Raw genomic sequence first — 16,868 nt, forward strand, 5'->3', positions numbered from 1 at the left:
CTTCCTTCCTTCCTTCCTTCCTTCCTTCCTTCCTTCCTTCCTTCTTTTCTTGCCTTTTGGAGGGCAGTTGGGGTTAAGTAACTTGTCCAAGGTTACACGGCTAGTTTTTTTCTGTGGGTGTTAAGTGTCTGAGGCCGAAACCGAACTCAGGTCCTCCTGACTCCAGGGCCGGCACTTTATTCACTGTGCCACCTAGCTGCCCCAGATGACTATTTCAATAGTCCAGGTGAAAGGTGATGGACTTGTACTGATGAAATAACTGGGGGAGTGGAAAGAAGGAAGCACATACAAATGACAAGGTTTGACAATTGCTTAGATATCTGAAGTGAATAAGAATGAGGAGTCAAGGACGACACTGCAGTTGTGTACCTGGGAAGCTGGAAAGATGGTGGTATCCTCGATAGGAATATTCAAAATCCCAAAGATAGGGAAAACTAGGATTATAAGATTATTTACAGCAATATATAATACAACTTAGAATATGATCAGTGCATAAAAGTACAAAGTTCTAGAAGACCTTATGAGGAGGAGATGCCTATCTTCAGAATGTAGGGTAAGGGGAGAGTAAGATATATCATGGAAGGCTTAATGGAAGAGGTGTCATTTCATTGGCAGTATAGGATTTCCTGCTTAAAAAGCTTTAAAGATCACTTAAGGTCCACTGCCTGAATTCATCTTACAGATGACTGGGGCCCCAAGAAGGAAATGAGTTGGTCCAGGTGGCTGAGCCAGGATTTGAACCCAGGATTTCTATCTCCCATGTCTACTAGGGCTTGCCATATACTGGAATCTGCAACAGTTATCTTTCAGTAGAGCTGCTATTCTGAATTAGTCAAGGCAAAAGGCTGATTTGGACAAAATTCTGGAATGGGTGGATTTTGCCTATAATATCTTCCCTACACCCCATCTATCTCCCTCCACATTGCCTGTCAAAAATCTCTCCTGCTAAATATAACCCATCCATTGACCTTCTAGTGTCCAGAGTACTTTGTACCTTATTCTGGCCTATCCTTTTCAGGTAGCATCTTAACTTACTAATTACAAGCTAGGAAATTCAGCTTTGTCCATCTTCTACCCAGCACTCTATCCCCACCTCCTCACCCATCTCATAGAGGACTTTAAATGCCAGGCTGAGGGTTTTGCATTTTGTCTTACAGACAATAGAAACCTACAAAGCATTTTGTAGATTTTTTTTAACAAAGTAGTGACATTATGAGAAATATAACAGAATATCAATTTGGCAGCTACTTGGAGTGGCAAGACCCCAGAAGCAGGAAGACTAATTAGGAAGCTATTATAATAGTCCAAGAAAGAGATGATGAGGTCCTGAGCTAGAGAGGTGATTGTATGAAGGAAAGAATGGATGTAAGAGATGTACTGATGGTAGAATTAAAAAGACTTAGGAAATGATTAGAGATGAGGGGGAGCTAAGAGTCTAGGATAACTCCAAGTTTGTGATTCTGGATATGGCCACCTTCAACAGAAAAGGCAAATTTGGAGAAGGGACTAGTTTAAGGGACAATACATTAAGTTTGTTTTTTAATGTGTTACATTTGGGATCCCCATAGGTCATCAAAGTTGTGATGTCCAGCAAGCAGGTGGTAATGTGAGACTGGAGTTCAGGGGAGTCAAGCTTGTTATATAGATTTTGGAGTAATCACCATAGAGAAAGAGGCAGCCAGGTATCACAGTGGATAGAGTGCTAGGTCCAGAGTCAGGAAGACTTGAGTTCAAATCCAGCCTCAGACACTTAGTAGCTGTGTGACCCTGGGCAAGTCACTTAACATGGAGAATGAAATGACCAACTACTCCAGTATCTTTGCCAAGAAAACCTGATGCAACGGGTGTCCTGTGCTTCATAGGTTCACAAAGAGTTGGTGGACCTGACTGAATGACTGAACAACAACACAGAGGAGATAGATGAACCCATGAGAGCTGATCAGTTGATTCAAAGAGAAGGTGTAGAGAGAAAAAAAAAGGAGGAGCCAAGGCTGACCCCATGCTTAGGAAGGGCAGACCACGTATGATAATACAACAAAGGGGACTGAGGAACAGAAGCAGAAATCAGTAGCTTAAAAACTTAAGCAGAAGAGAATATACAAGAGGAAGGGATGGTAAAGTGTGTCTCCTGCCAGAGAGGGGACAACAAGAAATTTCTGCAGAGCTTTTTAAGGTTTGCGAAGCACTTTTCATATACCATTTCATTTATCAAGTTGGATGGCAATCTATTGGACTTGTAAGGTGAGGTAAATGTCCACAGTGACTAAGGATATGAGGCTGGATAAGTGGGAAAATATAACATCAATGGAAATGGGAAAGTTGAGAGGAAGATAGGGTTTCGAAAGGAGGAGGATGAATTCATAGGATCATATTCTGAGCTGAAGATGGGAATTTAAAAGTCCAATCCCCTCATTTTCCATATGAGGAAACTAGACCACAGAGATGGTCATATACAAGTTTGATTTCCAGAAGTTACTTACTTGGACATATGGAATTAGAGCTCAAGAACTCTCTGTGTAAGCCTGAGCAAATCCCTTTCCTCCTATGGAGACTGAGAGTGTTGGACTAGATGGCCCGTCCATCGCTGACTTTCCATCGTTGGAGGTCCTTTTACCCTTGACATATGCTGAAATCCCTATATCACTTACCTCTCAGTGCTGGCTTTCTCAATGATTAACCTGCCTGAGTGCACAGCGACAGCTAGTGACCAGAATCCATCATCACAGCTTCTTATGAATTTAATTGGAAAAGGGATTTGGGTATTTATTCAGTCTTAGGAGTACAAAATGGAAAAGCTAGAAGAAAACTTGGTTCTCTTTGCTCTAAAAGGGAGTGACTTGCTGAAAAGAGCTTAGTAGACCTTGAAGCACTATATAAATTTGAGTTCTGCTCTTTTGTTGTTATTTGTTATTACTGTCCAAGACCATACAGTGACATACTCCTTCAATAAACTTTTACTGACGGTCCACTACATTCTGTGCTTGGAGCTATGTCGTTGTTATCGCTTGGAGCTATGACATGATACAAGTCAACAGTTCAGGGGAGAGGAAGCACAAAGACAAAATGTCACCTCTATCCTTCAGTTAGGAAGTAATCCAATGACAGTCTGCCAACTTTCATTTAGCATTGCTTGCTGGGAGGAAGACAAGACTAGCCTTGAACTTAAGGGTCCTATGATCATACAGTGCATACAACCTCAAACAATAAAAAACTCCAAAAGGGTCAGATGGTCAGCTCAAGGCCAAGTCATAAAATGTGCCGAGCATCATAGATTTCAATTTAGAAAGAACTTCATTGGTCACCTAGTCCAGAAGAAACTGAGGTCTAGAAAGGTAAAGTCTTGCCCAAGGTCATACTGGTACAAGAGACTGAATCTAGGTCCCAGATTTCACCAGGGCCTTCCACTATACTGTGATGCTACTTGAATTTGTGGTATTTTTCCTTTACATAATTGAACAAGGAATTGTGCAGCCCCTGACCTCAAAGGACTTAGATTACATTATTGTCCCTTTAGCATACCTACCTCAGCATACATATACACACACACACAGACACACAAACAGCCAGTGTCTATACCTCTATGGGGATGGATAGGAAGGAACATCATGTATGAAATCACAGATCCTTGAATATTGAACTAAAGATTGTGTGGTGATGTTGGACCATCCAATTTAGAAATGCAGGAATGGAGAAGTCAGGGTTAGAGATGAAGTTTGGGGAGTCATTCACAACTGAAGTCTTGAGTGTGTTTCCTGTGTTTATTTTTTTGTTTGTTTTTTGCAAGGGGAGGGAGAGTAGTCTGGGGGTATGCTTCATAGTGGCTTAGTGGGCCACATAATGGATTGGAGATTAGGGACTATAAATACTAATCCTGGTAGCCTCAGAATCCATTGCACTAACTTTTGTAAACCTCAAATAGAACATTATCCAAATAGAATAGGAAGCAATGTTGTGGGACTCTGGTGAGCAGACTAATGCCATTATAAAGCACTTTATGATGTGGTTACTAAGTAATGATGGGGGATCAGAGCAGTAAGCAATTGGTTTTATGGCAGGTCAGGTCCAGGGATAAAATGACCTTGAGAGGGGAGGTAGAAATGATAAATCGGCATTATGCATATGAATGTCCTTTGGGGAAGAAAGTATAACTCCTTAGTTCAAAAGCCTATGGATTCAGGTAATCATGTTATTCTATATGAAGATCATAGCTAAATGACCATAGTAGAATAGAAAGAAAGTGCTTTGGATTTGGATTCAGAAAACCCGGCTATAAATCCCTGCTTTGGCCTTTATTGGCTCCATGACCCAGTGCAAGCCACTTAATTGAACCTCAGTTTTCTTAGCTGAAAAATGAAGAATTATAAGTAGAACATTTTTTTAAACTCCAAAGCTCATTTTTATGTGATCTGAGGCACTGTGGTATAATGGGTAGTGTGTTGGCTCACTAATTGTGTGACCTCGAGGAAGTTACTTAACCTCAGTATGCCTCAGGCAACTACCTAGGCATTGGTTTTTTCTGTTTTTTTTTGGGGGGGGGGCTTTTTTGTCTTTTTTTGAGAGGGAAAGGCAGGGCAACTGGAGTTAAGTGACTTGCCCAAGGTCACATGGCTAGTGTTAAGTGTCTGAGGCCATATTTGAACTCAGGTCCTCCTGACTCCAGGGCTAGTGTTCTATTCAGTGTGCCACCTATCCCCCCCCTTTACTCCCCGCCCCCAGCATTATTTACTAAGTTCTAGACCAGTTGAAAACATTGGTGGAGAAGTCTCTGATTCCTTTCTTTCTCATATCTGTTAGACTCATATGGTTATTATTTTTATTGTAATGATAATAATAATTGTTATTATTTCAGGACCCATTTGATGCTGCTGGTTATTACTACCTTGCACTCGCAGCTGCTATGGATTTAGGTAACAAGAGGGCTCAGCTGAAAATCTATACCAGGCTGGCTACAATCTACCACAACTTTCTCATGGACCGGGAGAAATCCCTCTTTTTCTACCAGAAAGCAAGGACCTTTGCCACAGAACTGAATGTTCGGAGAATCAACCTGGCCCCTGACCGACATTACAGGGGTGCCGCCTGGATTGTGTCCAAAAGCCATGCATGAAATCACCTCCCTGTATTATGTGCCATTCAAAACAAACCAAAACATGACAAACCCATATGTATAATAGACATATACTTGTTAATATATGAGAAATCCAGTGTCACAAATTGATGTCTCTCTGGTAACCATAATTTAAAGGATTATTATTATTTTTTTGCATTAAAGCATATTCTGTATGTATTTAAATGCCTCAATGTCCTACCACTTTTTTTTCAGATAAACTCAGTAAGAAAATGTAAAGGCATCTGAAAGGAAATAAATAATTATTTATCTGAGGATGTCTTGAGATAGTTAAGAATTTGTTCTCTGATAATGATTTGCTGCATGACCATGTCATTCGATGTAAATTTTTTTAGACCATACTCCATTTCTCATTCAATACCTGGTGTTTCTCACCCAAGAATTGTCCCTTAGGAATGGCATGGTCTGCGCTGAAGTTGTCTGGGTGCTGAGGAAAGACAAGTTACAGTGGCTGATGATACAGGCTGGTTTGTTGTCCAGAAGTAGAATGGTCTGACTTTGGAGGGGCTGGTTTGGGTGCCCCCTGCCCCAACTGGAAAACTTTAATTAATTATAAGCTACATGGCATCTTGACAGATCCAATAGAGTTGGGGTCCTTTAGGGCTGAGGTAGGAGTTAGCCTATCTGGTCACTGAGCTCACTTAAAATTCTGTAATCCTCTGATTTAGATCTGAGTACAGTTTGATATCTCCATCTCTTCTCCCACTTTCTCATGCTGAGGTTCCAAATAGCTCTCTGAGCTTTTGGCAAGAGAACTCTCCTGGGAAGAAGGAGTGTGGATGAAAAGCCCTCTGACCATGTTCTCACCATGAGTTATATGTCTCAGTCAATCAATGCTAAGCACTAGGGGTACAAAGAAATGCAAAACGTGGTCCCTGCCTTTAAGGAACTTACATTCTAATGGGAGAGATTACTGCAAATAACAAAGCACATACAAGATGAGTACAGAATGGATGGAAAGCAGTCTAAGGGAAGACACTAGCAGCAAGTAAAGGGGAAAAGGACTAGGAAAGGCCTCTAGCAGGTAAGATTTGAGCTAAGTCCTGAAGGAAACCAGGAAAATAAAAGGTGGAGATGAGGGGGCATTCCAGGCATGGGGACAGACTGGTTCAAACACTTGGGGCAACTAGTAGAATATTATTTTTGAGGAAATTTAAGTATACCAACGTAACTAAACTGTAGAGTGTATAGAAGGAAGCAACTTGGAGAAGACTGGAAAGGTAGGAACGGGCCAAGCTGTGAGGAGTTTTAAATGCCAGAGGAGTTGACCCTGGAGGTCAGGGAGGTGACAGGGGAAGGTTTCAGACCTACGCTTTAGAGAAGTCTACTTTGGCAGCCCATTGGAGGAGGAATTAGATTAGAGAGAGACTTGGGGCAGGGAGGGTGTTTAGAAGGCAATCATTCCTTAACCCATAAGGGCATGAGTAGAGAGAAGGGGCTGTGTATGAGAGATGTGGAGAAGATACAAGCAATGAGATTTTCCAATAGGCTGTATTTTCAGGGTGAGGGAGAGTGAGAACACCCACCTTTCAGCCCTGGGTGACTGGGAGGATGGTGGTGGTCCTAAAAGCAACAGGAAAGCTGGGAGGGGGAAGGGAGATAATGACTTCTGTTTTGGACATGGTGAATTTGTGATATCTGGGATATCTAATTTGAGATGTCCAAAGGGCAGTTGGAGATGGCTAGAGATCAGCAAAGAGACTAAGCCTGGATGTAGACATCAGGGAATCATTTCACTAGAGAAGACAATTGCAGCCATGGAAGCTGGTGAGATTACCAAGGAAGACAGGATAAAGTACAAAGAGAAGGGGGCTCAGGAGAGAGCCTTGGGAGGCACAGAAGGTCAGTGGGAGCAATGTAGATAAAGAATCAACAAAGAAGATGGAGAAGGATTGATTGGACTTAGAGTGGGAGATCCAGGAAAAAAAAAATCACGAAAACCTAGAAGAGTGAGTACCCATGTCAAGTGCTACAGAGAGCACAACTTATTTCCATTTTATAGCTAAAGAATGAAGGGAATCAAACATTTATTAAGCACTAACTGTTTGCTTTACTCTTTACATTTGATCCTTATAACAACCCTAGGAAATGGGTGCTATTATTCTCATTTTACAGCTGAGGAAACTGAGGTAGACAGCAATTAAGTGACTTGCCGAGAGTCAAACAGCTAATTAAATGTCAGTCTGGATTTGAAATTAGGTATCCTTGACTCCAGGCTCAAGGCTTTATCTACATTGCCACCAGATGCCTCCTCTCCTAAGGAAAATGAGACTCAAAATGATTGAATGAATCTCATGGTCACAAGATCAGCATATATCAGCAAATGACAATGATCCGTCACAAGAATTGTGCTACGGAGTCTGGCTTATGATGAAAGTCCAAGTATAGAGGAAAACATTTCCTTCAGTGGTGCTGAAACACTCAATTTGTGGTGCGAAGAGGAGTGTTGGATGTGAATTTGGGAGACCTGGGCTAAAATTTCACCTGTGTATATGGCACCAGCCGTGTGACCTTAGGTAAGTCACTTAACATCTCTTGGCCTCAGTTTCTTCATCTACAAAATAGGGATACTAACACATACTCCCTTCTCTTAAAAATTATTATTTATTTTTAGTTTTCAATATTCACTTTTATAAGATTTTGAGTTCTGAATTCTCCCCCCACTCCCCAAGATGGCATACAATCTGAGATACACACACACACACACACACACACACATGTATAATCATATTAAATCACATACTCCATTCTTATAGATGTAAGGAAAGTGCTTTGTAAACTTTAAAGAACTTTGGAAATCTGAGTCCTTGTTGTTAATGTTATTTATTATACTTTCCAGTCCCTTCCCCTGACCCCGTCAGTATTCATGCCTTACCAGACTCCAACCCTGGAATTATTCCCACCATATGCCATTTCCACTCCCTACATGCTTTTGGAACCCGAAGAAAGGCTTCCCAATTCCTCGCTGGTATTCACTATGAATTGTTATCTAAGCTCACATGGCACCTTCTCCCCCCCTTCCCCACAGCCTTCTGAGCCTGGAAGATTCCTTCTCACTGTGAAAGATCCCTCTGTCCCATGACCCCTTCCTCTGAATCAGTCATTTCTTCTGTAATCTCCATTTCCAGGAAGGACCCAAACTAGCCACCTTCACTCCTTCCTTCCTTCCTCTTCAGCTTCTGGTCCTGATACTCCAAATTCCTCCTCCCCCCCCCCCCCCACCCCAGCCCAACACTTTTCAGCAGCCTTTCATGCATGGTCCTCCCCTATTAGGATGTGAGATACTGAGAACAGGGGCTGTCTTTTTGTTTCTATCTGTATTCCCAAACCTCGGCACAATTACTGACACATAGTAAATATTTAAATGGTTGGTGATATGACAACTCTTTCCTAATAGGTTTTCTATTCTTGGGGCAAGTGGCAAAATATTATTTTTGAGGAAATGCAAGTATACCAATGTAACTAAACTATGGAGTGTAGGGGAGGGAGCAAGTTATTCCAAACTTTCTCTTTTCTGCCCAAGCATCCCAAGGCATCCTTTCCCCTAAGCCTTTCAGCACAAGAACTCTGTGTCATATCCTACTGAGAAAATAGAGGCTGTTCTCCCTGAACTCCTTCGTCTTATTAATTCTGTCTCAAAACCTCTTGATCTTATCCCTTTTCTTTTCTTTTTCTAATCTTTAGTCATTATTTAATAGTCTTGTCACTTTGGGCAACTCCTAAGCCTCTCAGAGACTTGGTTTTCCCATCTGTAAAATGGGGGTTAATTATACTCATTTGCCTACCTGACAGGACCCTCGGAGGATCAAAATGAAATGATGGATGTGAAAGCATTTTGCAAAGCACTAATAATAATTTGTTGTTTAGTCATTTTGGTCACGTCTGTCTGTGACCTCATTTGGGGTTTTCTTTTTTTTTTTTTTTATGCTTTTTGGAGGGGGAAGGCAGGGCAGTTGGGATTAAGTGACTTGCCCAAGGTCACATGGCTAGTTTTGCATTAACTGTCTGAGGCTGGATTTGAACTCAGGTCCTCCTGACTCCAGGGCCAGTGCTCTATTCACTGTACCATCTAGCCACCCCATTTGGGGTTTTCTTGGCAAAGATACCAGATAAGTTTGCCATATTCTCCTCCAGCTCATTTTGCAGATGAGAATCTGAGGTAAACAGAGTTAAGTGAATTGCCCAGGGTCACAGAGTTAGTAAATATCTGAGATCAGATTTGAACTCACAAAGATAAATCTTCCTAACTTCAGGGGTCTATCTACCTTACCACCTAGTACCCCTGATAAAAATAGCTAGCATTTATACAGTACTTTAAGGTTTGCAAAGCACTTTACATTTGTTCTTCCCAACAACCCTGGAAAGTAGGTGCTATCAGAATCCCCATTTTTCAGATGAGGAAGTAGGCAGAGTGACTTGCCCAAGGTCAAACAGCTAGTGTCTGAGGCTGGATTTGAGCTCAGTTCTCCTTGAATCCAGACCCTGCACTATGTTCACTACAAAACAATGTATGTAGACTATATATGTTGTCTTCAATGTCACTTACAATAAAATTAATAAATACTATAGGAATTTGGAATTAGTCACTGCTAACCATTTCCAAAAGATTAATTTTGTGCCCGTCAGTAACTCAGGCCAAGTGGCTTTCTGTCCACTGGAATTCTGATTCAACCATAGCCCAAAGAGCCGTCAGTGATGAGTCTGAATAAACAGATGTTTGGCTTGAAAGAGACCATAGTACCAAGTCATTCTCACGGCCCTTCAAGTAACTAAAAGGTGATCGATTCATTTCTACCAAATCACAGTGTGCCATTTCAGATATAGGCTTAACTATGGCAGCTGCAGTTTCTCCTTAGGCACTCTAACCCTTTCCAAGCCTTAATTTCCTCATCTGTAAAGTGAGATATTTGGACTAGAAGTAGCAGCCTTTAGAGTCAGAAGTCCCGGGCTCACATCCTGACCCTTAGACTTAACTTCTTTGTGACTCAGTTTCCTCATCTGTAAAATTTCAGGTGGGAGGGGAAAGAGGAATGGGTTATATATTATAGTTGTAGAACTAGAAGAGACTACCTGTGTGAACTTAAGCAAGTCATTTCCTTTTCTGGGCTTCAGTGTCTTCATCTGTTAAATGAGGGGATTGGACTACCTGGCCTCTAATGTCCTTTCCAGCTCTAAGTCTGTGACCTCAGGAACTTCTGAGATCCTACTCGAGTCTCTGAGTTCTGGAAATCCACTTTCTAAGGCTCCTTCCAGCTCCAACATGTTTCGGTTTTAAAATCCCTCCCCAACTGCCCTTTTTAAGGGATCTTGCTTGTATTTCAGCTATGCACTGTTTTATTTTTTTTAAACACTTTTCCCTGAGGAAGCAGAATTTCACCTGTGCCATCGGAGAGATGAATCTATGCTTTGTTCCTGGGACATACTCCTTTGTTTGTTTGTTTGTTTTGCTTGCAGACCAAGATAGAATTAACTGACAAAGAAGTCAGAACCCAGCTTTCTTTTCATAAAGTCAGGCTGAGGGGCTCCCATCAGCTTACAGGAGCCTACCACAAGGGGGCAATAGCTAGCTTTGTGAAAACTAATCACCCTTTATCTCTGTAACAGGAATATTTAGCCCAAGGAGATCATAAGACGAATTTTCAGCTTTAATTAAAAACTTCAGCATGTACAAGCAATGAATTCTGAAAATGTATTTTTAATTGGAAACATATTTTTCAATTTTTTTAAAAAAGGATATAATGTTTTATTCAAGCAAAAAAGTCACATTTTAAAAGTTTCAAGCATACTGAGGTATACTTAGAGTCATCATTGTGGAGTCACAAAATGCCCTAACTGGAAAAGAGTTTAGAGGTCATTCAGCCTGACCTCAACATTTTATAGAGGAGTAAACTGGGGCCCAGAAAGTTTAAAAAAGTGACTTGCCCAATCTCTGTAGCTTTCACCAAAGATTTAACCTCTGCCTCAGTTTCCTTTTCTGTAAAATGAGGATAATAGTAGAACCTACCTCTCAGAGCTGTGAGGATAAAATGAGATGAGATCTATAGAACACTGTAAACTCTGTAAATGCTTGCTGTTATTAATCAACAAGCATTTCTTAAACAACTGTTAAAGAGTGGGGATTTAAGTACAAAGAATGAAATAATCCCTACTGCCTGGGGGTTCACTTTCATAAAAGCTCACATTTAAATGTCATCTTTGTCTAACATAAATGTCTTACAACCATTATCTCATTTGATTCTCACACCACTTCTATTTAAGGGAAGGACTACCAGTAACATCTTCCCATTTCACAGATGAGGAACCAGACTGAGAAAAGGAAAGATGGCCCTGGGTCACACAACTGATAAATAGCAAAGGTGGAACTAGAACCCAGGACTCCTACTTTCCAGCCCAGTATTCCTCCTCTCCTCCTGTTCTTTCCTGTTTCTAGTCATTCCCAAATGTTTGTTTCCTAATCACTTTTATGTTTTAGCTTTAAGTTCTTGTGCTGAACCTCACAAGGAGGCTGACATTTTTTAAAATTAAAATCTAATTTTTGCTAATTTTTTTAAAGGCAGCATCTTAAGCACAAAACCATCTTACTGTTCTGAAATACTTTATTGTGAGCAGGGTTAGTAGTCTAAGGATTCATTCTCAGTAGGTTGGATTTCCTTTTAGGGGATCTGGATAATCCAAATTGGGTGTAGTTCAATCATTGTCCTCCAGAGACAGGGGGCTCTTTACAACTTCCCAGGTGGTCTTGGAAGCTGAGGGAAGGGAGAAGATAAGCATAATGTATTGTTTTGGTGCTGTTACTGAAAGCAATACTATGTCCTTGAAAAACTTTAAAAATATATATTCTATTCAAAGGGGCTTTCACCAGCCAGCAATAGAAACTTTAGGTACTCACATTTTGCAGATGTGACTTACCTGTATCAAAGTACAGGGTCCTGCAAAGAGTGGGCACTTAGTACTCACAGGATTTAAGAGCTAGAAGGAGGGTTTGAGATCATCTAGTTCGATTTCACCATTGGAAAAAAAAATGAAGACCAAGGCTCAGAAAAGAAAAAATGACCCACCTAAGATTATATAATAAAACCTAGCTTCAAACTCAGGTCCTGTGACTCCCCCTCAGCCATGTGCTGGAGCCCATTTGGACTGGCTCTCAGGAGTCTGTTAAATTTTCATTGTGAGCTTTTCCTCCTCAAAGATCAACAAGTCTGCAAATCAGGGCTTTATTTAAGAATATGGTTTAAAAAATGATGATGATGCATATTTAGCTTAAAACTATGTAGCCAGCCTTGCTCCCTCTCTCCCTCTCTGCCTTCTTCCCTTCCTTCCTTCCTTCCTTCCTTCCTTCCTTCCTTCCTTCCTTCCTTCCTTCCTTCCTTCCTTCCTTCCTTCCCTCCTTCCTTCCTTTTTCCTCTCTCTCCTTCCTTCCTTTCTCTTTCTGTTTCTCTCTCTCTGTTTCTGTCTCCCTTCCTTCCTTCCTTGAGCTGGAATTATTAGACATTTACCAGCAAAAACCTAATCCCAGTCCAGTTATCAGGCAATGACATCATGTTTCCTCATTCACACCACTGTTTATAAACACATGAATAGATTCTGGCTCTTTCCTTTGGCTAAGTTAGCTTTTCCTTGTGTTAAGCTTCAGTTTATATTATATTAATTATTTTTTCCAGCGACTTGATTATGGAGAAGGAGGAAATCTGTTTCATCGCCTGCCCTCTGGAGCCAAGATTGATCTAGGAACCATAGCCCTTCAGTGTTGTTTTCATTATTATTGTGGTAAATCAACAGCCATATATTAAGACCTAGCATGTGGGCAGACACAGCACTAAGTGCCAAGGATAAAGAAACAGCAAGAGACAGCCCCTCCTCTTGAGGAGCTCGCAGTCTAAAGGGAAGATAACATACAAAGATACATGTAGGATAGATTGAGACAGAGGAAAGGCAGCAGCATTAAGGGGGATGGAGAAAGACCTCTTGCAGGTGGGATTTTAGCTGGGAATTGAAGGAAGCTGGGGGTGGAAATGAGGAGGGACAAAGTTCCAGGCATTGGTGGAGGACAAGTGAAAATGCCCAGGTACAGGACAGAGATTTTAACTGGAATTGGGAAGGCCTGATCCTCCCACCTACTGACTGTGGGGCCCTGGGCAAATCACTGAGCCTCTCAGTAGCCCTGGTGACTCTCAGACTGTGGGTCGGAGGGTAGGAGGTGATGTACGTTGGCAGAGGGACTTTTCTAAACCACAGTTCTTCATAGCATGAAATCACAAAGATCACTTTTTAAAAAGTTGTATCCCAGGGGAGGCTAGGTGGCACAGTGAGTAGAGCGCTGGCCCTGGAGTCAGGAGGACCTGAGTTCAAATCTGGTCTCAGACACTTAACACAAAAACTGGCTGTGTGATCTTGGGCAAGTCACTTAATCCCAATTGCCCCCCCCCAAAAGAAAAAAAAAGGTTGCATTCCACCACTGTATATATTGTTTTAGGGTTGCATACTTTATTCTTTGTCAGTTCACTGTCCTCCATTTCTCTGAATCTCTCTTCTTGAATTATTACTGATTGCACAATAATATTCCATCACCTTCATATACCATATTTTGTTCGGTCATTCCCCTATCAAACCAGACTTTGACTTCTGGTTTTTGGCTGCCACAGAAAGTGCTGCTACAAGTGTTTTCTGTATATATGGCATCTTTTCTTCTGTGTAGTAGAATTTCTGAGTCACTGATAATTTTACACAGGGAGAAACCGAGATTTGGAGACGTTGAGCGACTTACCCAACCTGGGTCACACAGAAGAGTCAGAGCCAGAACCCTGGAGTCCTAATTGATCTTCCTTGATGGCTTCCTCTTGCGTGGCAACACAGAAAAGAAAGGGTGCAAGTAGGCTGGAAGAGGAACAAAGTATTAGAGACAAAGTCAATTTCTTTTTACAAGGACAGGTCTTTTAATTAGTCAAATTTAGTCTTGAGATTCACATTTCCTCCTCATTCTTTTCTGATGTCTCCCTCCAATACCCAGACCACCAGTGCCCTTGTTGTATTCTTCTGGCTTCCCAGGGATACCAATGAGATTTTCCTGATCTATCCTTTCCCTTCCCTCCCCAAAAGTTCCTTCCCATTCTCTGCCCTGTTTGATTAAAAATAGGTGGTGGTGTTTAGTCATTCAGTCTGCCATTTCCTTCTCCAGTTGATTAAGGCAAACAGGTTAAGTGACTTGTACAGGGAGTATTCGAGGCTGGATTTGAATTCACATCTTCCTGACTCCAGGTCCAGTGCTCTATCCACTACCCCATCTAGGTGCCTTCTACCAGGTACACATGGATTAATGTTCTCATTCCCAGTATCAGTTTTCTCAGAAATCTGTGAACAATGTGTTTGAGTCCTTGGTCTGACACTTCATTATTGACTATGGTCAATAAACCCTTCTGAGCCTCAGTTTACTGACCTATAAAATGATGATAATCCCTGGAAGATGCTCCATCTGAAAGGTGGCATTTCTCACCAATATTCTAATTAGAACCTTGGTTCCAATCGAATCCCTTGCTTTTCTAGATCCGTGACCCTCTGACCCATCACAGGGCCGAATGAGCAGATGGAACTGGAAGCAGTATGTAAAAGCTAGAGAGGGACAGGTCTGGGCTCAAAAAAGTATAAACTTCCTAACAGTAAAAATAATCTAAAGTAGCATGGGCTGCTCAAGAGGTCAGGAGGTCCCCCATTAATAGTGGTCCACAAATGGCTGAATGACTTTGTTGGGATGTTATGAGGGGGGTTCCTCTTCAGCTCCAAGTTAGACTAAGTGGACTTCTGAGGGCTTTTCCAATTCTGAGATTCTGCAATTCTCACCCTGACCTTCAGATATTGTTCAGTCATTTTTCAGTTGTGTCTGACTTTTTGTGACCCCATTTGAGGTTTTCTTGGCAAAGATACTCGAGTGGTTTTCCATTTCCTTCTCCAACTCATTTTTATAGATGAGGAAACTGAGGCAAACAGGGTTAAATTACTTGCCCAGGGTCACACAGCTAGTAAGTGTATAAGGTCAGATTTAAACTCAGGTCTTCCTGATTCCAGGCCCAGTGCTCTATCCACTGGACCATCTAGCAGCCCCTCAAGCTTCAGATAGGGATAGCCAAACCTTAGATCTTATTGTTACCTAAAATCATTCGACCTCCAGGTCTGAAATTTTCCTTTCTGATTTCCTCTCCTGTCCTCCCACCTGTCTCACTGACTTAGTCCTCTTAGATGCCATGAGCTTCAATCCCTCCCTCTTGTCCCTGTCCATCACACCTGTTTTGGCTTTGCTGTTCTTCCTTAATATTCTCAACTCTACATATAGTTAAACAGTTCAATATGACATTGTTTTCTGACCTTGGATCCCTTGCTCCCTTGTCTTTGTACCATTTGTGTTCTGTTAACATGACACAGGATAGAGGCCAAGAAGACCTGGGTCTGACTCCCATCTCTGACACATCCTGGTTGTGTAACTGTGAACAAGTCACTTAAAATTTCAATGCTTTAGGCAACTCCCCCAGATGATAATCTGCAAAGAAGATGTCTGTTGACCTCGAGAGAGGGAATTCTGCCCTGGAAGCTCCCAACAGAAAATCCCAAGTCTGGTTCCTCATTTTAACCTCTTCAACCCTGAGTGACAACTTTTCTCTTCCTGCTTCACTCCTAATCCTGGAACACTGAATGCTGCTGGAGGGAATCCTAAAATAGTATATGCTGGGACTAGCCTAATTATGCTATTTAACATCTAGTGGTCCTCAGAGCTACAGAACAATCCATTGGTTCATCTCTGATGAATCCCCAGGATGCTCTGGGCAGCAGCTGTTCCAAACCTAACTTCTCTTAAAACCCCCAAATTCTACCCCCATATTTCTCTTTCCTAACAGATAATCTTAAGGAAGGCTTAGACCAGATATGAATTCCCTTTTCTCTTCAGCTTTTTCATCTCACCACCACACTTCAAAAATAAAACTTCATGTTTTCTCTCATCTTCTTTTCTTTTCCACCATCCTTTTCTTCTCCCGTGTCTTCTCTCTCTCTCTCTCTCTCTCTCTCTCTCTCTCTCTCTCTCTCTCTCTCTCTCTCTCTCTCTCTCTCCATCTACTTCTCCATTCTCCCTTCCTCTTTCTCTATCCCTGTATGTCTCTGTCTCTTTCCTCTTTCTCTGTCTCTGTCTTTTCTGTCTCTTCTCACCTTCAGTCTCTCCATCTTTACTACTCTTTCCCCACTGCCAAAAACATGCCCCAGACTCTTCCATCCTTAAACAAAACAAACAAAAGCTTTTCTCTTTCTTCTTCCTGTCATACTCTCAAGTGATCATCGTATATCCCTGCTTCCTTTCACTGACAAGATCTGAGAAAGAGCTGCCTATTTCTTTTTGCCTCCACTGTCTCACTATCCGCACACTCCTCACTACCTTACAGTCTAGACCGTTCAAATGAAAAGTTCTCCCTAAGGTCACACTAACTTCTAAATAGCTAAATTCAATGACATTTCCTTAATTCATCCTCTTTGATCATTCTATAGCATTTAACATAGTCAATCACCCTCTCTCTCCTCCTGAATATTTACCTGTCCTCTATCTCCTGTGATAGTGCTCACTACAAGAGTTCCTCCTGAGTAAACCCATCTTCTTAGTCTCCTTTACTAGTTCATGATTTTCTTCACATTCCTTAAGCATGTCCCCAAAAGTCATAGCCTAGATTAGATCTGGTTCTCTCCCTCTCCCTCTCTCCTCTGTTCT

General features: G+C 41.6%; 1 protein-coding gene and 1 long non-coding RNA gene across 7 annotated transcripts in view; one reads left to right on the plus strand and one right to left on the minus strand.

Moving 5' to 3' along the window:
- SH3TC1 (SH3 domain and tetratricopeptide repeats 1) overlaps window positions 1-5,293 on the plus strand; it is a 143,695-nt gene extending 138,402 nt beyond the window's left edge. For all 6 annotated transcript variants that reach the window (XM_069070425.1, XM_069070408.1, XM_069070417.1 and 3 more), the window contains one exon: window positions 4,850-5,293. In XM_069070425.1, the coding sequence (XP_068926526.1) occupies window positions 4,850-5,107 (258 nt within the window). In that variant the 3' untranslated portion in view covers window positions 5,108-5,293. The remainder of the gene's footprint in view (window positions 1-4,849) is intronic.
- LOC138147941 (uncharacterized) overlaps window positions 1-16,868 on the minus strand; it is an 83,555-nt gene that overhangs the window by 14,350 nt on the left and 52,337 nt on the right. Inside the window, exon 2 of the long non-coding RNA XR_011164939.1 lies at window positions 13,893-14,002. This is a non-coding gene — a long non-coding RNA (uncharacterized lncRNA). The remainder of the gene's footprint in view (window positions 1-13,892; window positions 14,003-16,868) is intronic.

The sequence above is a fragment of the Petaurus breviceps genome, unplaced genomic scaffold, assembly GCF_028583685.1.
Source record: "Petaurus breviceps papuanus isolate PSGF00001 unplaced genomic scaffold, PetGlider_PUasm1.0 140, whole genome shotgun sequence".
NCBI lineage: Eukaryota > Metazoa > Chordata > Mammalia > Diprotodontia > Petauridae > Petaurus > Petaurus breviceps.